At 41.7% G+C, this 26,251-nt stretch overlaps 1 protein-coding gene across 4 annotated transcripts in view; it reads right to left on the bottom strand.

Moving 5' to 3' along the window:
- Positions 1–26,251, bottom strand: part of SMG6 (SMG6 nonsense mediated mRNA decay factor) — a 208,297-nt gene that overhangs the window by 151,312 nt on the left and 30,734 nt on the right. For all 4 annotated transcript variants that reach the window (XM_004433296.3, XM_087440643.1, XM_087440642.1 and 1 more), the window contains 2 exons: positions 9,425–9,486; positions 1,940–2,085 (listed from right to left, as the gene is read on the bottom strand). In XM_004433296.3, the coding sequence (XP_004433353.1) occupies positions 1,940–2,085; positions 9,425–9,486 (208 nt within the window). The remainder of the gene's footprint in view (positions 1–1,939; positions 2,086–9,424; positions 9,487–26,251) is intronic.

The following is a 26,251-nucleotide window of genomic DNA, read 5'->3' as shown; positions in this document are numbered from 1 at the left end:
ATACTCCTCTTGGCCCCAGCTGCCTCATGGAGGTAAGCATCAGGACAAGGACAGAAAGGAGCAGTAGGGTCTCAAGCACAGGCTTTGACATGTCCTTCCTGGCAAGCGGGTCTTCATTATGACCAACCATGGAAACGAATCCTAGAAAAAGTATCCTGGCTCCAATGGGGGAACCACCTATTTCCTTCTTTCTCTGTTCTCACCATCTCACCTTCCTTTCACCTGTGTTTTCTTAACTTTTATTTAACAACAGCTACAAGAAAAGGACTCACTGGTGGCCTATGAAAAGGCCAAGGTATTCCTTTCCATGGAGCAGAAGCTGCTGACAACAGATGCTTCACAGGCAAGAGCTGCAGGTCCTTTGCATTCACACCTCCTGAGACCACAGGTCACTTGATGCTGGAACAATACCTTGGCAGAGGCTGCAGCTCTGTGACAGGCAGCTCACTCAACTGTGTGCATTGTTGTTAGAGGGAGGCAGGAAAATGAACAGGAGGGCACCTCAGGAGGCCCCATTTCCTGAGTCCGGTGAGCTTCCCCCTTGGTAGCAAAACCAGCAGAGTAACGATGAAGGAATCAATCTCCCTCCCCTTTGGACTTCACAGCCTCACCATGACAGCACTTCACAAACCTTATTTCCTCCTTCCTGGAAATCATCACTGCCCCTCAGGACTCCTTGCTTCCTCAGAGCTGTTCTCAGGAATAACTAGCCAAGTTCAAAATGGCACCTAAGCCTCTGCATCTCACCTGCTGGGAATTCTAAATGCTGTAGCAGGCAACATGAGAGGAGAAAAACCTCTAGGATTCAGATGTGATTGAAAACCCAGGCAGACTAGCAGAGGACCTTGCAGAGTCCCAGAAGGAGCCAAGTTTCAAGGGAAAGCGTGACATACTCACTCATCAAGGGAGAAATGTCCCCCACCCATCAGCAAGCTGAGGCATAACCCCCAAATACAAATGGGAAGGGAAATAAACCAACTTCAGAGTGAGAGAAAGCACTAAGAAAAGGTGCAACAAGGGAACTAGCGACACTCTGTCCAGAAACGCCAGGTCTATTTTACAACAGTGTCTCTTTGGGGTAATTCCCACTTCTTGGCATTTCAGATAATAGCCTTCCAGCCCTGAGACCAAACACTCTCCGTCAATGCTCCGAAATGATTCTTTGGCAGCATGGACCAAATCGTCCTTGCAAATAAACACACAAAATAATGTCACCTCCATGCTACATATTTCCATCAAGTCAAACCACATCATCCTTACCTAACTGGGGTGCACGGAAGGGAAGAGATCTTCAACTGTGACCTGGTCATCAGAACATTTAAAAATCCTGCCAATCAGCCCCTCCTCCACCCCCACCCTTGCACCAAAAATCGCCGGTGTTCAGAAAAGCATTTCAGAATGCACACTGCTATATTAGACAAATTCTGGGCCTGGTGATTTTTGTGCTTCCAGATTTGAGTCACCAAAGCTCATCAATTCTCTGTTCTTACTCCCTGGCAGGCTCCCACAAGGGATATCCCATAGGGAACTAGACTTTTCCATATTGAACAAACAGGGTACATGAGTCCAGAAACAGCTATTCCCAATCCCTGCCAAGCGTATGGTCTCTGCAATGAAACATTTCAGCAATGCTTCTCCCCTGGGAGAGGCTCTGGGTCTACAGCCTCCAAGAGGCCTTCCTGCTGCCTTTAGCATGGCCAGATGTGCAACAGCATCTCTGGGTTTGCAAATTAAGCTCTATACCCATGATTCCTTCCTTCCATCCCACCCAAGCATACAGAGAGTCATACAGATTTCAAAGAGTAAATTAAAGGTCTGAGAGGCAATGGCGGGGAAGGTTGTATGTGTGTGTTATGGGTGGGGTGCAGTGGTATGATAACATAGGAAAGAAACTAGATTAATCTTTATCTCATAGATAAAGAAACTAGACGTTCCTTACCTTTCAACTGGGAGTTGTGTACAGCAAACATGTTGATGGTCATAAGCTGCAGCATGCGGGTACTTCCAATAGGAGAGGGACTATGCTGCAGCAGCACCTGGAACTCCTTGAGGACTTTCTCAGCCACTGCAGGGAACGTCTCCATCCTACAAATACAGCCAGTCCATCAGTGAGGCACATCCCCAAGAGCAGTTGGTGCACAGGCGTGCGCGCACGCACAGACACACACATACACATACTCTCCCTCCCTCCCTCTCTCTCTCTCCTTCTCTATTTCTCTCTCCCAGAAAGCAGATAACTGATGCCTAGGACATTTCTTTGCTACTTGCACAAAGCTTCCTGATATCCTAAGGTTGTGAACAAATTTAAGAGAAAGAAGTGTTCAGAGTTCAGAGATGGAAACAATTCAATTTTTGGATAAATCGCTATGAGTTATTATGCTTTGGTATGCTATTTCCTAACCCCTGGCAATAACTGGATTCAAGCTGAAATCAAAATTTCTCTCTGAAAGAGTCGGTTTTTCTAAATAGCGAACAAATTTCCTTTAAGCTCTAAGACCTACATATTCCCCAAACTCTCTGGTATGAAAACTGTATTCTATAAAAAGAGGTTCATGAATCTAAAGATTCTTTACTCAAGGCTTTACTTCGGGAAACCAGACATAGTTCTGCTGCTGTCTTCTTAGAGTCTATCACACTAATTGCTCCACCTAAGGATCCCAAATTTCCCCTTGAAGAATCCCTAGACTTAGGGCCGTAATCATCTGTTTCAGTCTTTCCTGTGTTGCTGTCCTGCTCCCTCTCACAAGCCTCCGCACATCAGGGTCTGTATGTTTTCAGGTCAGCGGAAATATAATACCCTGGTCAACTGCCACTCCCAATACAGGAAGAGCCTGTCATGTAGGGAGGTAGAAATCCAGCCAGTGACCTAGGGCTCCTAAAGAGAGGTCATTCAAACCACTGCTTGCCAAATGCAGCCACTAGATCCCAAACAGTGGTGCATGCCTGGAGCTCCTCTGGCAACAGGAACTAACCACAGCTGAAGTCCTCAGAAATAAAAAGAAAATTCAAACTTGGTGTTAGAGAGAGAAACCAGGCACATGGGCCTTAGGGCCACGCTGAACAATTCGTGGTCAGCAAAGTATCTTTTATCCATCCCCCCCAAACAAACAAACTGCTTGTGGTACACTAGGTGGTGGGGTGAGGAACGGCTCCAGGCCAGATTAATAAATCGCTTCTGGAAAGCCACAGGGAAGGGAATCCTCAAAAGATACAAAGCCGTTTCAAGTCCTAGAAAAAGGTGCTTCTAGTTTCACCTGAACCTTGGCCCTTTCCCTGGTAAACAGTACCTTTCCCACATTAGAAAACTCCAGAGCTTTCTGGCATCTTCGTAATCTTGCCCTTGGATGGCAACTCCTATTATTGGACTTCTGTGACCATGCCACAGCTATGGGTCAATTACAGTTTATATTCCAGTTCCTTTCTCTGCTGAGCTGTCCTCATTTTCATTGGCACAAAACATGCCATGCATTTGCTTTTTTCCTCCACATGCCATTTCAAGTGCCCCCTCTAAAAAAAACAAAAAATTACAAAAAACAACCCCAAAAAACCCTCTTTTTTTTTTTCCTCTAAAAAGTTTCAGAACCATTAAAACCCTTGGTAGGTTTGGAATGGCAGAGTGATATGTTTGAGGCTGGATTGGATCCATTTTTCCCCGTGGGCTATAACAAAGGTTTCATTTTAAATCCTGACACTGTGCAGCACTCTTTCTGGTCGGAGGTGGGGAGGGGGGCTAGCACTTCTCATTACAAGAACAGCAGAGTTCACTCTGCTTGAAAAGCAGCCACACTGGGCAAGTTTCAGAGCCATGTGTCTCCGTGTTGAAAGGCGGTAGAGAGCCAGCACAGAACGACATGACAGAAGTGTCACGTGGGACAGTCTTGCTTCAAAGCTGTGTCTGAGGAAGCCTCTTCCCCAGGATAGGAATTGAAACAGACCCATTAACACTCCTTAGGTCAGACTGAAGTCTCAAATGAGCACAAGGCCAAATGTCCACATCTTTTTTTGAAAAAGTTTTAAAAAGAATTCTCCCTTTGCCTTTCAAATAGTTCAAGATGATTAAAACAAAAGAAAAAAATCAAATGCATAAGGATATAAGTTAGAGTAACTTCAATCCCAAGATATGAGGCAAGATGGATCTACTCAGACAAAATCAGCTTTGCTGGGCAATAACGGAGGGATGCACAGATAAAAGATTCTTCCTCAGAGCTCAATAACGGGGTTTCTGGTTCCCAATTTTGTACCTAAAATGCTGATTTTGGCCTCAAACTACCTGTAAGTAGTTTCATGTCTCTCTCTTTTCTCCATCCCATATTACAGAATGAAAGCTATACTACAAGTGAGATAATGACAGTATACAACTTATGTTTTTCTAAACACAAAATAAAATATGGTTTTTATGGATACATATATAAGTATGTAAATGCAGTAAAAAGGTCTGGAAGACTACATAACCTGATGTCTAAGGTTATCTCTTTAGAGGGCACAGGGGTTGTGGGAGAGTTGAAAGAAATTTTAGCCTTAGCTGTAATGTTATATTTTTATAAGGAGATTCTGTATACTACTCATGTAATAATTGTAAAAGTTTTAGCCAAAAAGAAGCAGCAGCAGTAGCAGTAGAGGAAGAGGAGAGAAAGCATAAAAAGATGGTAATTTATGAGAGCAAAAAATTAGAAGCAGCCTAGAATGCCCAACAAAAGCAGATGATTCAGATGGCACATCCATGTAAATAAATTTTATTTTTTAAAAGTTTTATTAGATTTTTTAATCATGTGGGATAAATTTTAACATATAGTAAATGAAAACAGTTTTAAAGTAGTTTAAAGTGATCCCTTTTTATATATACTTGTAAAAAAAATAAGTAAGCATGTGTGTGTGTGATGTATAGAAAAAAAGATAAAAATATACACCAAGTGTTAACGGTGGATAGTTCTCTCTGGATAGTGAGACTATAGGTAATTTTTTTGGTTCTTCTTTTTTCTGGGTTTTCTAAATATTTTACAATGAGCACTGTATACAGTAAAAAGATTTTCCCTACAATGAATACTTCTGGTTTTTGTATATGAAACATTTATAATTTTAAAAATAAATCAAGACACAAACATTATATTTTTAACAATTCAAAGTCCAAAATAAACATATCAGTCTTTGCATTCCAAGAGAACTTGAAGCTTTGCAAATAGCATGACTAGGCAAGCAAGTAAAAACTAAAGTAGTAACTTTAACCAAGGCAATAATGGGAAGCAAAATTATTCTATTCGTCACAAATCAAAAGTCTACAGACTGCCGGCTTCCCAACTTCTCTCAGTGGAGTCCAAGCGCAGGTCTGATCTGCCTCTCACCAGGAAAGCAAGTGTCTGTCAGGAGCCATACGGCACCCCTGACTGATTCCTCTTCCTGAGCCCGAGAGGATTCTGTCCCTACCCTTTAACACTGCAGAAGACACAATCATTTTCAGGATATGTGTTTCGCTGACTTAAGTGACTGTTTTCTGACATGATCTCTAGAGACATCTTGTCTCATTTGAATGGCAGTTTCAAAAAACCAATCTTTCAGACAACACTGGGACCTAAACCCGGGAGTGACTCAGACAGTGACTAACGAGGCAGGACCTAACCTCTGAGATGCTGAGGAACACAGCTGGGCTAGACTACATTTTCCGCAGAAAAGAATCACGCTTCCTAACTTTTCTCAGCTTCTTAATTTTTAAAAACTGAACAAGATAGGAGCAACCCAGTAGCAAAAACAAACAAACAAACAAAACAACAAAGCCATGTGACACGGTAGAAACAAGAGGAAAAAATCATAGTGCTACAGAACACAAGGACTGGAATGGACCTTGGAGATCATCTATTTAAACTACTGATAAAGAAAGTGAAGCCCACAGAGGCTTTGACTTGTTCACTCTCGAGGTCCTGTAACTAGTCACTGGTGAAAAATAAACTCTTTTTGGCACTTGATTCCATCTAACACTCCGAACCTCTTTTTCACTGGATGCTGAGAATTAGGAGACCTGTGTTGCACATAGTAAGCATTCAAGCCTATACTGATGCAATTTGGAACACCAGGCACAGAGAAGACAAAGATTGGGAGAGCAACGCTGGGGCTTTTCTCAAAAGGCAGGTGGGGGGCCGGCCCCGTGGCTTGGCGGTTAAGTCCGCGCGCTCCGCTATTGGCAGCCCGGGTTCAGATCCTGGGTGTGCACCGATGCACCGCTTCTCCAGCCATGCTGAGGCCCTGTCCCACATACAGCAACTAGAAGGATGTGCAACTATGACGTGTAACTATCTACTGGGGGGCTTTGGGGGGGGGGAAGGAGGAGGATTAGGCAATGGATGTTAGCTCAGAGCCAGTCTTCCTCAGCAAAAAGAGGAGGATTAGCATGGATGTTAGCTCAGGGCTGATCTTCCTCACAAAAAAAAAAAAGGCAGGCGGGACAGTGGATGTGTCTTCAGCTGCTCCCCATTACAATCTCCTCACTCTTAATTTGTTTTCAACACCTCCCACATTTCACATCTTCGTAATTAGGCAACAGTCCATGTTGTTGTGTGTGGCTTGGGCTCACTGCTTTTCTAGTCTTACAGACTTGTGTACTTTTTTTTTCCCAATAGAAAAGTTATTGCTATTTCTGCCTTCCAGAACAAATACGGGGCTCAATTCTCTTTTACTTCCAGGAGAGCATAAGAGAAATACTAATTGAGGGGCTGGAGTGCCTAGAATTTACATACGTTTTCCTCATGTGGATACCACTATAACTCATTTTTTACGAAGGTGAAACTAGACTGGCCCTATCTTTTCGCCAACAGAATATGTTATATGCGGAAATGGAAGAGATCCTGAAAAATAATCTGGACCACAGCAAACCACCTCTGACAAATGAAGATAATCTATTCTTTTTTAAAGGCTTCCAGGGAAGAAAATTCCTGAACACTTTCCCTCTGAAATTTTCTTACACCTAACCCAAATCTCTCCAGCTGCAACATAAGCCTATTTTCTCTTGCTGATGTCCCATAGAAATCAAAACGATCTGGTTATGACTCTTATATTTAAACACAGGGTACCCCACAGCTGTCTCTAAATAAATCTTTTTTTACCTTAATTTTTAAGATTAATTTTTCCTCTCAGAAATCATTTTCTAGCTTTTTAATCATTATTGTGGTTCTTTCCCAAGCTTCCTCCAAAATATATGTATCTAAATATGAGAATTTTAAAAGGGGGAAAAATAAGGTTCTAACTAATGCCTAACCTGATAAAAATATATCCTAAATATTCCTACATTCTGGACCAAGATTTATAACTTCTTTAGTCCCAAAGGTCTGCAACAGAGCTAAGAAATACCTAGAGTAGTAGTTCTCAACCAGGAGCAATTTTGCCTCCAGGGAACATCTGGCAATGTCTGGAGACATTTTTAGTTGTCAAAAGAGGGGAGAGGGGAAGGGAGGCTATGGACATGCAGTGGGTAGAAGCCAGGGATGCTATTAAACATACTACAACGCACAGGACAGCCCCCTACAATAAAGAATTATAAATCAAAATATCAATAGTACAGTTGAGAAACCCTGACTTAGAACAACATGATATACGAAAATTTAAAGAACAAACACAGGAAAAGGAAAAAAGGAGAGAAAATACTGAGTGGAAAGGTAGTAACGAGGGCCGGCCCCGTGGCTTAGCGGTTAAGTGCGTGCGCTCCGATGCTGGCAGCCCGGGTTCGGATCCCGGGTGCGCACCGACGCACCGCTTCTCTGGCCATGCTGAGGCTGCATCCCACATACAGCAACTAGAAGGATGTGCAGCTATGACATACAACTATCTACTGGGGCTTTGGGGGAAAAATAAATAAATAAAAATTAAAAAAAAAAAAAAAGAAAGGTAGTAACGAAAGATTTTTAAAATGAGAACTAAAAAAGACAGAGATACGAACCATAACACCGATTTTAAGTGCAGCACAACAGTATTTCCTGCTATGATGTGTCATTTTATGAAAGGATATTGATATCATCCTGCACACCTTGTAACTGCAGCTTTACATTACTTACTAATGATTGGCCTGGGTCTACTACAACCTACCAGAATACTAGATCCTTCTCTCCAGTCTTTCACAATCTATCCATTTCTTGTGATGATTCACTCATTCATACAACAAATATTTACTGAGCACCCATGATGTGTCAGTCACTAGGGATACAACAGTGTAGGCAAAAACACCTGCCAGAGGAGAGCTTACACGGGGCAGAGGGAGCTACAGATGCACTTAGTTGACTTTTCCTAAGTGAATCACTTGACATCTATTTCTACTAATACAGATACATCTATTGGCACTACTCCAAGTTTCCCAAGTCATTCCAAAATCAAGACTACTCTTGTGATGGCCATCACTGTCATTCTTGCCCACACTGATGACAAGTGAATATGTAATAAGCACCCTTTCTAATTCACCATTCATGGAACAGTGTTTCTTCAAGCAGGACAAAGCCTTTCAGCTTCTCGCACTAAGGAAACCTTCTACAGCATTACAGATAAACTTACAAGGTTATGACAGAAAGTGAAAGGGAAACATTGACAACTGGGGGATCTACAATTCAAAGCAAATCACCTCAAAGGGTAGCTCACAATAAAACCTCCAACTCAGAAAATATTAAAATGCAGTAGAAGACCTGTCTGAGAGCACTACCACCTATTCCTCTCCTAGACTGAAGAGGCACTCAGCACACATCTGCTCTGGTATGCAGGCATCAGTTAGGCTTTAGGATCACTAGTTTTACAGTTAGGAAAAACTCTGGTCCACCAAAGGAATACTCAAAACTTGATGTCTTTCCAGGGATTTAAAGGGTGAAGTAACAGGGTTTTGCACACACTACCTTCCCTGAGACTTATATGTAAATCCATGGTGGATGGTGAAACCATAGAAAAGTCTTAGCATTTACTGAGATTAGCAATATTGTGTAGGAACCTGGGCAAAGAAGGAAGGGGTATGGTTCAGAAGGAAGAGAAAATGTTGGAGGAAAGAAAATGTTACTCTTCTCTTTAAGGGAAATTAGTGGACAGTATTCTCCCCAAGGATAACCCCTGGCAGCTGCACCCAGGGATTGAGCATAACTTCCTTGAGGAGCTCACTAGGGGCTGAACCGGAAGGCAGAGGAAAGAGAAACCCAGAGGGATTAGGGGTGGGGGTTGGGGAAAGGCTGTGTGTAAAAGGGGGTTTTAATGAAGGTAGAGAAAGAAGAGACAGAGGGATGGAGAGTAACATCTCCAAACTTCACGAGCACAGTAGGAGAGTGAGTGAAGGGAAGAGAAGAGAAGGTGGAGGCCTCTAAGAATTCACACCCTGTGCCCTCAGTTACAAACACAGTCTAGTTGCTAACAATATTAAATTCCAAAATGACTTGTAATGTAGGAAAATAAAATAAACATCCTGCACACTTACCCAATCCGGGTAAACAGCTTCCCATGGGCATGGAGAAAACTGAGGATGAACCTTTTGTTCAGCTGCATGGGAAAAAGAGAGAGGAGAAAACAATTAAACTTTCCCCAGTTTCCTGTTACTGAACAGAGTCCCTAGTGACACAATAACCTGGCCAGGGTCTAAGGGGTGGGCACTAGGGATGGGAATCAAATGGACATGCCCAAACTCTCACACAGACCCAGGGCACATGCCCAACAGTTGCTGCTCAGCTGAGCCAAAATGACAGCAGGCTCAGTGAGCAGACAGCACCCTCTGCTGGCACCAGTGCCTGTGTGTAGGGAATGAAGCACCGAATCCGAACCAAGCCAGATAGAAAGATGCCTGCAGCTCTCTCAGATCTAGGAGCCACGCTGGCCCCATAATGATGGAAATCAAGCACTGACAAGGACAGGAATAATACTGATCTTGGGTAAGTGCCAAATCTTACTCATGAGCTATTTTTCTACCTACCCAAGAAAGCAGGACTCTTCTTTGGTAACCAAGGGTAATGTAACCAACCCACCACTAACTAGCTCATCAAACTGTACTTCTCTGGCTTTTAAAACTAAAGTTCAAGTTCTAGTCTGGAGTTGAAAATTCAAGTGTCTACAGGGGCCAGGTATGAAACAGGCTGGTGGGGACCGTAGCAATCTATGGCTATTCCTCTCCCGTTCTGCTCTTTGTGGGCCCAGTATTATCGTTTCTTTCCCTTTTTTTCTTTTAAAGAAAAGCTGAGGGCCGGCTCCGTGGCTTAGCGGTTAAGTGCGCGCGCTCTGATGCTGGCGGCCCGGGTTCGGATCCCGGGTGCGCCCCGAGGCGCCACTTCTCCGTCCAACGTGAGGCCGAGTCCCACATGCAGCAACTAGAAGGATGTGAACCTATGACATACAACTGTCTACTGGGGCTTTGGGGGGAAAAACTGAATAAATAAAATCTTAAAAAAAAAAAAAAAAAAAAAAAAAAAAGAAAAGCTGAAAGCTGGGTTTTTATGTGAAATCCTCTGGTTTTTATTTATTTATTTACTTTTATAATTTTATTTATTTATTTCTTCCCCCCAAAGCCCCAGTAGATAGTTGTATGTCATAGCTGCACATCCTTCTAGTTGCTGTATGTGGGACGCAGCCTCAGCATGGCCGGACAAGCGGGGCGTCGGTGCGCGCCCGGGATCGAACCTGGGCCGCCAGCAGCGGAGCGCGAGCACTCAACCTCTAAGGCACGGGGCCGGCCCCAAATCCTCTGGTTTTTAAATGTTGGCTGAAACATTAGGCAAGTCAAAAACACACATTTGCCACATCTGGCCCATGAGCCATCAAATTTACTATCTCAGCTTAAGGTTCTAGAAAATCTACTTCTACCAAAACCAAGGAGAGAGATTCCTCTGAGCAAAACAAGGGCAGGGAAAAAAATTCACCTCTAAAGAAAGTGGACATAATCTACAGACCTAATCTTGTTGTCATCTTCCCTGGTCTTCTAGAAGCAATATGCTCAGGGCCTTGCAGCCAGACAGGAAGAGGGGTCAAGAATCTCAAGGGGGTGGTTAAGGGCAAGGAACAGTCTAGCACCCCTGGAGACTCTACCTATGAGGGGAAACTATTCTGGTTTATCCCCTTGCAAAACAGAACACCAATCAAATTATGGCAGTTCCATCTACTTCATATGGAAGCTAGGTGTGGGAAAAGGAGTGCATTCTCACCTCACCAATGACTTCAACAGCAAACTCTGCATACAAGCTTCAGTCTTTATTTTTGCTTAAACAAATTACATTTAATCAGCAATACTAGATCAAATACTGATTTACGTAGTTAAAAAGCTCAGGATACTTCATTGAAGGTAACCTGTCTCTACAGCAAGGTGAGTCAGGGCCAGGGGTTCCACGAATAGAAGGGCAAGATGAGGAACTGCTGCAAAATAAATTGCCAATGGTTATACAGCCATGTGCTGCACAACGTCGTTTTGGTCAACGACAGACCGCATATACGAATGGTGGTCCCATGAGATTAGTACCACATAGCCTAGGTGCGTAGTAGGCTGTACCATCTAGGTTTGTGTAAGTACATTCTATGATGTTTGCACAACAAGGAAATCGCCTAACGACTCATTCTCAGAAAGCACTCCATCGTTAAGCGATACATGACTGTACCACTGTTAGCGGCAAAACCTGGGCCAGAATGCAAGTCTCTAGATCTACTAATAGAGGTAGGTGGTGAAAAACATCTGCCACTTACCTGCTGTGGGATCTCAGGCCACTGATCTAACCTCCCTAAGCTTCTCTTTCTACACAATGGAGGTAACAGTACCTATATGTTAATGGGTTGGTGCACGAGATAAGGCAAATAAAAGCATGCTTGACATGTTGTTAACACTCAAGTGTTGGCTGAACATTCTCTCCCAATGAATGATAAACCAAGTGGTAAAATGTTAACAACTAGAGGATCCAGGTGAAGGACATATGGGACTTCTTTGTATTATTCTTACAACTTTCCTACAGGTATGAAATTATTTCAAAATTAAAAGGCAAAAATATATATTCTCCCTTTATTCCTATTTTAACTCAATTATTCCTTTTCCCACAGCTGTCAAACATAAACTGGTTAACTCATCCATAACCAGGAGGACTTCTTTAAAGCTGGTTATATTTACACATACAGCATACTTCAGTAGGAACAGAACGATACTAACCCATCTCATTCAAGCCAATCACCACCCCCAAGGCAGCTCAGAAATTTAAGCAATTTAAACCCGTAAATGGCAGAGTTAGAACCTGAACCCAGGTCTTCTGATACCAAAACAGTTCTCCTTCCCTTAAAACTGCCTCTATTTTAGGAATGGAACTGGTGAGCTTATTCATGAACGGCTGATGAGGGAATAACAGCAACCAAATGCAGTTCAGTTTTAAGTTTTCCTTACCAATTAGATAGGAAACTCACACTGTGTGGCCCACAATACCTTCTGGAGTAAAATGAGAGCACCAAGAGGTTTTTTAATATTGTGGTTCTATCTTTACTTCCCAAAGATCCTTCCCTTAGGGTAGTAGATGAAGCCCACTTAATGAATTCACACTTGCCATTATCGCACTTTAACTGTATCTAGTGGAAAGTGGATTTCAATGCACTGTTTTTCAACTAGTGCGAGTGAAGGGAATCTTAGGGAACTTTTTCAAACTATACATACATTCTCCCTGACCTTGCTTAGTGAGAACCATTGCTTTATTTTTAGTCTGGAAGTATCTGTCACCCTAAACATAGTTTCTCTTCATTGTCACCAACAATACTTCAAGTAGGAAAGGAGCTAAAAATGTAGATGCATTCTAGAGAGAGGTAAGACATGTTATATTGAGGAAGTAGATTTGTTACACATTGATCAATATGAGCCTAAGCAACAAGGCATGTTATACTGAGGAAGATTTGTTACACACTGATCAAAATGGGCCTAAGCAACATTGCACATAACAACATGAAATCGGCAGTACTGAGGCAAAACTTCTGGAAAACTTAACTGATATCAAGTCCACGGTAAGAAAAGTCGTAATCTGAGCTTTCTCCCTCTCCAACACATCACCATGAACTGGCTTCCATTTTTGCAACTTTTTGATTCTTAAGAATACACTCAGTTGGTCTCACTCAAGTAGGGAAAGAAATGTTACTCCTTGAACGGTGAGACATCTGCCTCCAGATCTTCCTCATGCATTTATACTGTTCACCAGAAACTAAAAATGCTCTCAGGTGTAGAGAGACAGTGAGAGACAGTGTTAGAATTATTAAAGGGCTCCTGGCTCTTTATTTCAAGTCCAAAACCAACTCACTATGGACTCATGAGCCTTCTGCACCATCTAAAAGCAATGACCCAAAGAGACAGTTACGGCAGTAGTTGGATGGGTAGGTCTCTGGACACTCTCAATAAAGTCTATCCTGCCATTAACTATGGGATGAATGAGTAAAATGGTTTGGGTTGTTCCTCAACTGTAAAATGAAATTTCCACCACTGACATTACTTAACTCAGAGGTAAAAGGATAAAATGAAATAATATAAAGCATTCTGTGGAGTAAACGTTTTATGCAAGCTCTGGTAATTATCACTCAGAACTGCCTAAGTGCTTTGTGAACTGTGGAGCAAGGAAGGAGAAAGAAGCTGCTCAGAGGCAGCAATACAACACAAGAGAAGATTCTGAAATATGCCCAATTTCAATTCCTAAATAGTTACCCCGGCTTCTGAATAGCTGTGTGGAAAAGTGAATTTCTGAAAAGTGAATCATTTTAAGGATAGTGAGAGTACTCAGTATTAAAAGGAATTCCAACGTGCATTATTAAAGCATTTGGAAAAGCATAAGTTATCATTCTCTAATTTATCCATCTGGAATGTCTCTACTTTATATATTAAGTATTAGAAAAAACTTTGTGTTTTAAGGGGCTCTCTCCTCTTAGATATGAGACAACACAGGTGGAGACCAAATTTCAATGGTACCTGTTAGGAAATGTCCAGGACCTCCAGAGCATGCAATCAAAGCCTATTTATAGTCTCCCTAAAGCACTGAGATCACAGGGTGGAGGAGAATGTGAGCACAGAGGTGATACTGTCCATCTTCATCCCTGTGCTCCCATGCCAGGCACAATCAAGAGCAAACCAACAAGACGGAGTCCCCAAACCCAAGGAACTTGTAGTCCAAGAACAAAAGATAAACAAATAACCAAATGCCAACTTGCCACCTCCCCATTTATGCTCCAAAATCTAAGGTTTTGGGTGCTGGGAGGCACTGTGTTTCCTATACTGTCACTATTCCTCAGCCAGGGAAAATCTTTGCAGGAGGTGAGATCCAAGGAGATAATAAGAAAGTGAGGAAGCGGGGGCCTGGCACACAAAAGATGGAAACCTATCAGTAAGTCAGTAATGCAATAATCATTTAGTAGTGATAAAAATTATTCATTAGGACTTTCAGTATTCTTCTTTCCAGGATATAAAGAAAGAAAGAAATACAGGCAAGCCAAGTACCATGGTTCACATGCCTTGTAGGAAGACAGGGCGAATCAAAATCAGACCGTAAATCCCTTACACATGGACCAAAGAGCCACACCGAGGCTGAGGTACAGCAGGGATGAGATGGTGATTACTCCTCACCTTTAGTTGCTCCACCCCTGAACTGTTCTGGGCAGGATGACAGCTCAATTAGCTCTAATTAAGCACAAGTACCACATAGAGATGGCCCACTTAGACGGCTGGATCTGAGCCATGTGAATTCAAGCGTAAAACGTGCCTCTTAAAACCACCTCTTCCAAGTAATGCACGCCTTCAAACAACGGCTCTCACTCTCACACTGCAGCTCAGTGCTGCCTAAAAAAAGTCTTACATTAAAGCAATTTACTTGCTATTACTTCATTATCTCTCCTACTCAAAGCCAGCAGACCCAAGAGAAATTGGGCTAAATGCCAAATCAGTAGTCAGCTCCAGAAAACCCAGGAGGGAAACTGGCACTAGGTATAAAGAAAAGAAGGAATCACAAATTTGTGACTATTCTGTATTTATTGCTCATTTGTTTATTGGGGGGAAGGAGTAGGACAGAATGGTATGAACAAAGACTACTGATCTTAGAGTTGAAGACGTGGGTCCAAATTTTGGTTATGCCATTCATTTGCTATGTAACTATCAGCAAGTCACATCAACTTTCTAAGGCTGTTCCTTCAACTATAAAATGAGAAGGTTGAGTGAGATCAGTATCAGTCATTCCATAACCCTGAAGTGTATGTGCATCACAAGAAGAGCTTTTTGTAAAAAATACAGATTCCCCAGTCCTACAGAATCAGAATCCTCAGGGAGGGAGAAGGACATTGCAAATCAGCATTTTTAAAAGGTCTCCAGGGAATTCTGAGAGAGAGTCAGATTTGGGAACCACCGGGCTAGATCATGGGTCAGCAAACTATGGCTCAAGGGTCAAATCTAGCCTGCCACCTATTTTTTGTATGGCCCATGATCTAAGAATGGTTTTTAAATTTTTTAATGGTTGAAAAAAAATCAAAAGAATATTTCATGACACATGAAAATTATATGAAATTTAAATTTCAGCATCCATAAATAAAGTTCTACTGAAACACAGCCATACTTGTTGGTTTACATATTGTCTGTGGCTGCTTTCCCCCTACAAAGGGAGAGCTGAGTAGCTCCAGCAGGGAGTGTATGGCCCAAAAGCCTAAAATATTTACTATCTGGCCCTTTATAGAAAAAATTAGCTAATCCCTTGTTGGATCATCTATAACACTGGTATCTCAAAAATTTTCTACCTGCGCAACACTTGAGGGCTACTACACACATATGCTGGAAACAGCAATGGTTCTCATGGGCTGAGAGGTAAAGAGGAGTGTGGTTTAAAAGAACCCCCACCTCCCAGGATATTCTGATAACTACCTACCTCCTACCACCTCTGGAGAATGACCAATCTACAGTGTTCCTTCTAATTCTAAAAGCCCACAAATGTATGCTTCTAACTAAATCTAACCTTTCTTGCCAGCTTCTAACCAACACCATCCTGTTATATGATAGCACAAAAACACCAAATGCCAAAGGACTGCTGCTCTCAAAGCTTTTGAACTCAAACACCCCAAAGGCTACAGAGAAATATAAATGGGACTCTCCACGTTTCCACCTTCGAAGCCACTATGGGGCTAAGCGACCGGATGGAAACAGAACACACCCAAGCCCAATAAAGATTTCACTTAGGCCAGAGGGACCCTGGACGTTTCCCAAAACATCCCTAATCAAGAGAAAGTGACAGCTTAAGGGTTATGAATCCCTGTACTATGGTCTGACAATCTACAGCAACTAGCTCAAAAGTGCCACCAGTTTAGCATCTTAAGGTATAAAGAGAAAGCGAGAAAGTTCAGCCAAAGGGCAATACTGTTGCTCTGACTAGGTTACTTTCGGAATGACTCTTCTTTCTGACTCATCTCTCTCAGTGCCTGGGAACTCTCATGCCCATCTATCCAAAAAGTAGGGGATCTGGGACACCCTGTGTCTGTACTGCACAAAGTGAGAGAGAAGAGGAAACGGCTGAAGCCCCATTCGGTGATCAGGTGGTGAACAAGAAAGTAATTCTCTAAAGGCAAGTACACAAGCTCAAACCCAGCATACAAATGAATGAGTTGACAGAGTGTAAGGATGGTGAGGTCCTTCTCACACTCTGTCCACCTATTCATTTATTCATTCAACAAAAAGTTACTTGCCACTTTCTACATACATGATACTGTGCACGAACTATGAACAAGGCAGAGATAATCCCTGCTCTGTGGGTGACACAATATGAAGTACTATGATTGAGGATATAATATAACATATCCTCACACAATATAAAGTACTATTTCCACAGCAAGAGCATCAGAGATCTCAGAGGAAGAGACCCTTGAGTTGAAACCTCAGAGTTGAGTAAATTAATCAGTTGGTTTTGGAAGGAGCAGGGAGTCACGCCTATGTGTCATACGCAAAGGGAACAACATGTGTGATGGTCCCAAGAATGGCGCATGGTAGACTGGCATGGCTAGGTGAGTGATTCTACATGAGGAAGGCTGGAGAAATAGGCCAGGCCAAGTTGTAGAAGTCTTGGTTAAGCAGTTTGATCTTAATCAAAGCCATTAAAGGGTTCTGAGCAGGGAAGTGCCATGAGCGAACCACATTTTTAAAAGGACATTCTGGCTACTGTTTAGAAATTTTAGTGTTTTTTTTTTTTTTTGGGGGGTTGGGCAGGGTCAAACATGTAGAGGCCAGGAGACCAGTTAAGAAGCTGCTGCAATCATCCAGTGGCAAGGGAGACAGAGAAGAGAGGGAAGATAAAGGAAATGATCATTCCATACTCAGACAATCATGATCCCTGTCCCTAACTCCCAGTGGTTCTAGTTCTAAGTAACGCAATGTACAGACCCCAGCAGTGGCCCAGAACCAAGTATGAGTCTTTAGAAAAAGACTCAAACTAAAGGAAACACTGATTTCATTTTTAGAGATAATTTGGATATTCTTACTATATTTCTTTTCAATATTTTTAAATGGCCTAGAATGGTGTTTGGTACTTAGTATATATTCTATAAGTGACTGTTGAAGAACTTACTAAAATATATAGATTTGATAGTGTAGTATTCACCCAGGTAATACACACAAAAAGTTCACAAGAAAAATAGTGCGGTACTAATTTAATGCTGTAGGGAAATAACATACTCATCACTAATTTAAATCTATCTCTTTTTGGAGGGTAATTTGGAAAACCCAGACAAAGGTGTTCAAAGGAAAACAGTTCTATCAGGATTTAAGGATTCTGATCCTGTGTAATATTAGTTCCATCTGCTATATTCCAGCCCAAGAGACTGGACAAGAAGAGCCCACAAGTAACATCAGAATAAAAGTCCAAGTCCTTACAATGGTTTACAAAAGGCCTACGTAATAATCATTCTCCACTCCTGTCGTCTCCTGTTCCCTCAATGTGCCAAGCATGCTCCCATTGTGGGGCTTGTATATTTCCTCTCTAGCTCAGTAGTTCCCAAACTTTACGACACATTGGAATTGCCTGCAAATCTTTTAAAAATATGGATGCCTGGCTTCCATCTCCAGACATTCTGATTTAACTGGCATGGCGGTGAGACCTGGGCATCGGGATTTTTAAAAGCTATCCTAGTTACTGTACTAGGATACAATACACAAACTTTGCTGTATGTGCAGCAAAGTTTGAGAACCACTGCTCTGGTTTATCCTGTTTTTATAGCACTTATAATCCATTTTTACACACATATACACACACATACCATGAGAGCAAGAACTTTGCATACTTTGTCCCCAGTGGGCTCACAGAAGGTAACCGATAAATATTTGGTGAACAAACAGCCTTTCTAAGCTAATCTTCGGCTGCTCCTCCTGCCTCCATCCTTGCTCATACAGCTTACCCTTCAGGTGCAAAGAATTGTTCGTGGTGCCCTAAATTCACCACGTTCTTTCTGCTGCTATGCCCAATCTCCGTCTAATGCCTTCTTATGCACCCCTTTCTACATCTAATAAAGTCCTACTCTTCCTTGCTTAAACCTCTCCCAACCCTCTAGTCTACCTCCAGGTTGAGCCTGATACCTTATCTTCCAGGCTCAGAATATTTCATATACCTCTGTGATATTGAGTATCAAAGTACATCTAAATGCTATACATACGTGTCTGTCTTTAGACCAGCTCTGTCCACAGAACTTTTCCATGATGATGGAAATGTTCCTTATCTTCAGTGATCAATACAGTAGCCACCAGCCTGTGGGTAATGAGTATTTGAAAAGTGGCTTGTGTGACTGAGGAACTGAATTTTTAATTTTATTTTAATTAATTTAAATAGCCATATATAGCTAGTGGCTACCAAATTGGTGAGCACAGCTCTAGATTGTAATGTCCTTTAGCGAATGATTCATTCCTATATCACGGGATATAGGAATTATCAATAGTGATGGATGGGTGGGTAGACAGACAGATAAATGTGAGAGAGTTGGCTCCAAAGATTACAATACCCATACTTTTATAATTTCTGGCTTGCCATATGGTAGGAGCAAAAGCCACACTCTGAAGCACAAATAAGGCTCAGCCAATGGGAGCAAATGATTGGAAGAATCTATCCAGCATTCTACTTTTCTGCCCAGCTATCTAATCCACACAGTGTGGGGAGTGTGGCCTAACACCTAATTTTAACTACTGGACTGAACCTTTCAGAAGCTTAGGGGCAGCCCCCAACTAAGGACAGGTTTAATTTACAGAGCTGGCTCTGTGCTTTGTAAGTTAAAAGTACCCCAAGCTACCCAGATACAATTCAGACATTAAGAGCTCAAGTTTTCCCAGCTGAACAAAACAAGTGTGTAATACTCGACCACCTTAATAATAGTCAAAACTTCTATAGTACCTTCTATAGTGCTGTAAGGCACTATTCTAAGCACCGTGTGTCTATTAACTCATTTCACCTTAAAACAATACTGTGAGGTAAGTACTATTATTATTTCTATGCTACAGATGAGGAAACTGAGCACAGAGGTCAACCCAAGGCAGTCTGGCTCCAGAGTCTGAGCTCTTAATCTTTCACCTTTAAAAAAGGAAACCTGGGGCCGGCCCGGTGGTACAAGCGGTTGGGTGCGCGCTCCGCTGCGGCGGCCCGGGGTTCACTGGTTCGGATCCCGGGCGCGCACCGACGCACTGCTTTGGCAAGCCATGCTGTGGCGGCGTCCCATTTAAGCGGAGGAGGATGGGCACGGATGTTAGCCCAGGGCCGTCTTCCTCGGCAAAAAAAGAGGAGGATTGGCGGATGTTAGCACAGGGCTGATCTCCTCACAAAAAAAAAAAAAGGAAACCTTTTTTGGCAGAACCAAGAAAGACACTGAGGATGTTTATAAGGGCCAAAAGCTAATGTAACCCCAAGCAAAAACCCACCTTCACTGAGACCACTAGGCCAAACCAACTGAGAAGTCTTGCAGATTAAGGGAAGTAGATACTTCCAGTCTAGATCATATCATGCAAGGCTGTGGAAGCACTTAACAACTGCACTCTAGTTTAATGCCAGTCAGAAGAGAGAAAAGAGAAAAGTGAGAAAAGTGAATAAAAGGGGTGTTTTCCATAACAGTAAAACAGCAGTAATAAAACTAATAAAATAAAAACCCTAACATTTTTCTAGATAAATCCAATCTGCCTGATTAATAAGGAAATAGTTTTTCAAGAGTCAAAGAATGTATGTGCATTCACACACTATCATCGAGAGACTGTGCATAGTCCAGAAAAAATATCTGAAAACATACCCTCCTGTCTACCCACCTACCACAATACAGGAAAACCCCTGACTCTCTCAGGAAAGGGAGGAGCAAGAACTAATCTAAGAACCAAAGGAGAACGAAGCTTCAGTTTAAGAAAGATGTGGTCACAAAGAAGGTTTCACAAACCACTCCGCTGTGGGCACCAAAAAGCAAATAACCAGCATACAGGGAGTTCTGGCAATCTCATGCGAGCTTCAGATTTAAGCAAGGCACCAAATAAGGGAAGGATTCTGGCGCATCAACTCCAAGGAAAAGTGTTTCAAGTTAAAAATGGTTATTCAGGTTTGGATATGAACTTCTGTATCTGTTCTTTATCAACAGAGGCACCTCTACCTCACTGGCAGCTAGCAGCAGAAAGAGAAGAAAACTGTTAGAATAAAAATGGGTTACACAGACAACAACATGACCTGGTACAGCCTGGCATTTACCTGGACACCAAAGACAAGGCTATAAACATGGCAACAAAGAACTTCTGAGATTCCAATCCCAGCTGGACCCAAACTTCTCCAAGAGCAGGCAAGGCCATGATGTCACTTTTCCCCAACAGCCAGATAGTTCAAAATCAAGACCGAAAACCACAGCACTTTTGGTGACAGACTCAGTTTCACTGTGACTGGAGGCAAAGCCTGCTTCCATCTAGTTTTTTGTCAGTTTTATCTTTTCTGTACTGGTTCCCAGACCCAAAATATCTAGTTCAAAAGACATAGCAAACACCTTCAAAGCTCTTTGATCCAATTCTCCTCTTCATTCTCCTTATCCTCTCTCAACAATGAAAATCAATCTTAGGCATACCAAAAAGCAGGGAAATCATGAGCATTAACTTCTTGCTAACTTATTTACAGTGCTCTATCTCTGCCACTGTTACTATTAAATGCATAAGAAAAATTTGAGTTTAGAGTTAAAAGAGAAGAAAAGAACGAAAGTGACACAAGTCAAAAACCAATTACTCTTCTGGTTACACAAGTATGCTTAGTTTGTATGGCTGTGATATGCGCACTTTTCTGTATGTATATTATACTGTAATAAAGTTTTTTTTTTAATTACCACAATCTTTTCTGCTATTCCACAAAAAGCCTTTATTCCATAGCCTTTTGCCTCATATGTGTTAACTCCCACTGAGATTCTAATTCTGAGGTGGGTAGAGATGAGGGCAACTGCGCTAAAAGTTTGGGGCTCTACCTAGGTACAGAAAGCTACACTGGTGTTAAAAACCAGATCTGTTGATGGTGTAAACTATATCCCTATTTTACAGATGTAGAAACAAGGAAAAGAGATTAAGAAATGTATTCATGGAAATAAAAGAAATTTAGGAATGTAATCCAGAAGATCTGATTCCTGCATTAGCCACAAGAGACAGCTTCTCAGGGGCACCAAGGGCATCTATTAGTGCCTTGTTTAACCTTTTGATACACGTCACTTCAAAGTGTTTTAAAAGCCATACTGTTTTACAGATCTGTCCAGAAGTCTGAAGGAAATCTGCCAAAGAAATTCCTTAGAGAGAATGTCAACTGACTTACACATAGTTTGCTTTACAAATTAGGACCTAGCATCTCGGAGATTTGTGGCACAAGTCAGTTCAAAATCTCATTAGATAGAATAAGGTTTTAGCATCTTTACCAAGAAAGAAACACCCCAGAAAAATGCAAATCCACAGAGGGTATTATCCCAACTCCTCTTTCCCATATGCTTCAGTATTTGCAGTCCTACTGTGCGTGTGAAGGACAAGAATAGGACTTATTGCCAATGGTTACAACACAAAGCATAATTTATTCCTAAGCCAAGCTGCACTTGGCTCAGAAAGCTTCCCAGAATGATGGAAGGCATGATTTTAGGATGACTCAACCTCTGCTAATGCATAAAATAAAGCAGAGAAAAACTATTTGAAGGATCCACTTCTAAGCTTGGGCCAAATTAAAAGCCCAGAAGTATCTACTTTGTGATGAATCTTCAGTTCCAGCTGACTGATTAGACAGCATCACTGTGGATTCTGCACCATGGCTGAAGATATTCTAACGATAGACTCTTGGCTACGAATCTCAGAAGCACCCACTTGCAGTTTCTAACCTCACCACGTTTTTATCCATGTTGCTCCTTCTGCCAGAAAAGTTTGCTACCCACATCTACCTAAAGAACTTCTTTCATCCTTCAAAATTAAGGATAAATCACCTTTCTATGAAGCTTTCCCTGTTCATCACAAGTTAATCTCTTTCTCCTATTACCTCTGTACAGTGTACACAGTTCTATTATTATACTTGTAACACTGTACTGCAAGTATTTATTTACATATCCATTTTTCCTATTAGACTGTATCTGTGAGGGAAGGATCAATATCACTGACCTTTCTATGTGCAATGCCTAAAATCATGATTAACATATAAAGGTACTCACTAAATATTTATGGGAATGACCTGAATGGGGACAGGGAAAACCTTGATCCCCTCAGAGATGACTTGCTGACCTGAGAAAGAGGTTTTACAACTGAATAAGCAAGAGAAAAGAGAAAAATGTCCATATAAAACTGTGAAGCCAGTTATTTAAGGCAATGTACACAGGTATATACTATACTGCAAGATAAAATAAATTAAAAACAAGAAAGAGGAGCCAAAGAAAAAAAGATTGGAGGTCATCAGTAGTCAGGACAGGACACAAAATGCATGCCAGGAAGTCCTGCACATTTAATAAAGGAAGTTATAGGGTCAGCTCTAACCTCTGGAACAATTAAAATAGAGAATTATTCTAAACAACAAATTCATAAATGTGCATGAGGTTAAAAAACAAAAAACCACACAGCACAACTATCTCTGATACTAGAAGCAGAAATTTCTCCCATGAGTTTCCACAAAGAAACTCTTTATTATTAATTTGTCTGACTATAGGCTGATGACCTTACTTCCAAGTAGAATTCAGTCAAAGCCAACGCTACTAAGGACCAACATGTCACCTAGGTACACAGCTCTTGATGGTTCTAGGCATGAATAACATGGAAAGAACAATAGTAGGAGAGATGCCCAGTGATTCCCACAGTAGACATTTAATAAATTTTTAGATCAGTGGACAGACGGAAGATAAACAACTGGAAAAATCACTGAAGCTCTTAAAAATAAAAAGGTAGGCTAAATACATTTTATAGGGACTCAAGCATCAGAAAGAGTCTCGATAATATTTTAAGTTCCTTCTGGTCTAGAGAGTCTATACACGAATACTCAGGAAAATAAAACTGAGCAGTAACTTCAATATTAAATATTTATGAGTAAAGTGAAAGGCTTCCAAGAGGGGAAAAACCTGGAGTTTCCCCCTGGAGCCAACAAACAGTCTGCCGACTGGGGGAAAAGCACGAGCCAAGAAAACAACTATTTCATATTCTCTATCTTAGCCCAAACATCACATCCAAGACAGTGAAAACAGAGTAGACAGATGAAATTCTGGAACCTTTTAGAGTAGCGAGGGATTGCAGAATGACAGAACTATGGATACATCTCCCCAAGAATATGGTCAGAAATAAAAACCAATATAGGAAATTAGTAAGAAAGGCAAAATGAGGAAAACAAAAGGTCTATACAGTCTCTTACCCCACACAACAGGCAGTATGTTACTATATAAAGTGAGCTGCTCCCACGGTAACATCACCTCACTACTCTACTCCTTCCTAATGCAGCTGCAGATTGACAAGGATCCAGTGTAAGGGTCTCATTCTTACTTGGAAGGCTCTTCACAGACTAGGAGCTGGACCCTAAGGGACAATTTATAGTACACCCCCACATACATTCAAGTTGGCTGGAACTCAGCAGCTGATTGCTCGCTTGTCTAACTTGGAACAGAGCCAAAGGAGGACTTTTCTCAGTCAACTCTCCCAGGCTGGAAAATTCTCTAACCCCAGAGTTCTGGCTTAAGTCTAGATTATCAGGTTATTCACGAGATGCCAAAACTACATCTTTACATTGGCTTTGAACAAGTCTCTCAAATACACCACATGGATTCCCACAGATCTCAAAATCATCTGGACATTAAGGCCAAAGATGGCCACTCTTCCTCTCACGTAGAGAGCAACATGCTTTTCAAAGCACGGGCAATATCAAAACAAACCTTTCATAAATCATACATCGATCTCAACAATTCTTGAAGGATGAACAAGCAACAAACACACTCATTAAATGGCCTCCTTAAAAATCTTTTTATTCTACTCTACTGAAAACTCTCCCTATTCCACTACTTACTTGAATTCTCTCTCACTATGGTTGATCCCTATGCCATGAAGAGCCAAATCCCAAGTCTGTTTCTCTGACTGAGAGGAAATGAAGAAGGAAACTTTAACAAGGTGTTTTTGATCTCATCAAGCTCCTAAATCTGTGGTTCTCAACCAGAATAATACCAACCCTCCCAGGGAGGGCTTGGAAACGTAGTCTCCGGGCCACTGTTGGCATGTGGTGGGTGGGACCAGGAATGCTAAACACCCTGCAGTGACAGGCCCACAAAATGAAGAACTGTACTCCCAAAAGGCAACAGCACCCCATCAACAATCGATGTCCTAAATGAAGGACCTCTGCTTTAACTGCCTTCACCCTTTCCAGCTTCTAGAGCAGTGATGGGCAAATGTTTTCAGTAAAAGGTCCGAGAGTAAATAGTTTAGGCCTTGTCGGTCACATACATCTCCGTCACATGTTCTTCTTTTTAAACAACTCCTTACGTAAAAATGTAGTAAACTATTCTTAGCTTGTAGGCCACTGGCAGTCTTTTATCTACTCATGTTCTAGAGCATTACCTGACTCATTACAGTCTGTTTACACTAAGAGATGCTGATTAAAATAAAATGTGATGGAGTGTGTTATAAACAACTTTAATAATGTATACTACAATTCTAAACAATGCAGTAATGTATTACTGTACAATACAAATGCAAGTATTTGACTTCTAATCAATTAATATTTCTCTCATCTCTCCTTCTACTCCCCTATGCATTTCAGTCACAAGCTTTCTTCTGAATATTCATTTTCAAACACATTACTGGAAAGAGCACAGGCATTGCCCTTCTCCTCTCTCCAGGATATACTGCTTCCTATTCACTTTGCGTGCCACTCAAAGTCTCTTTAAAATTACTAATGTTAACATTTTCTAAAATGTCTAAACCAAACCAAAGCCTGGAAATTCTGACTGGTATCTGGGTCCTGACTTTCCGGATGGTAACTAAAGGTCACGTGGGGTGGAAAGTGGCCTGTGGGTAACACAGAATACACACATGCACGCGAACAGGATATGTTGGTAATCCGGTTTCCTGAGACCTGGTGAGTTGTGAGAGTTCTCATCAACACCCTTGGGGAAGATGAAAAACCTTAAGCTGGGAAATAATGGATTTTAAGAAAGTGTCCATTCTTAGAATTAGATTTTTAGCTAAAGCAGAATGGGCAGGTACACCTCTTCTTCCTCCACATTTTACTTGTCTAAAAATACAAACAAAACAAACACAGAAAAATAAATGAAGTGAGTATCTGACAAGGTTTCTTCACAGTGTGGAAGCTGGTGTTTGCAGCATGGCTTATGTCACGTCTCAAGCCCAGAAAGACGAAGAGTGTGGTTTTGGTGTTTAACCAGCCTCAACTGCACCCTGGCACTCTGTTTCTTCCCCCAGAGAACTTTGCTCTGTTAGAGGAAAGAAACCAACCTCACATCTTGAAACGAAACGGCTAGGATAAAAATAAAGCCCTGAAGTGGTTTGGTGACCGAGGTCATACGGGGCGTTAAGGGTTTGTAGGTAGAGCCAATGTGCTTTGAGAAACTTCCACTCACTGCCAACCACAAAGAGACAAAGACATAGCCCAAGAGTCCAGCAGTGACACAGGCAAGCAGCCCCAGTCCTTACCTGTTAGGGGCTGCTCCTCACAGCACACTTCACATTATCAATATCTGAAAAACCCAGGCCTGGTTCTGACTACTTTTAAGAGTAATCTCACCAGCTGCTTCTCATGGCCTAAGAAAAAGAGAGCCAATCTGTAGCCTCTTCCTACAGAAAGAGGCTTTTATGAAC

This window comes from Ceratotherium simum, chromosome 16 (assembly GCF_057802395.1).
Source record: "Ceratotherium simum simum isolate JZ-2026a chromosome 16, ASM5780239v1, whole genome shotgun sequence".
Taxonomy (NCBI): Eukaryota; Metazoa; Chordata; class Mammalia; order Perissodactyla; family Rhinocerotidae; genus Ceratotherium; species Ceratotherium simum.
Note: the sequence above shows the minus strand (reverse complement) of the source record. Positions and strands in the feature narration are given on the sequence as shown.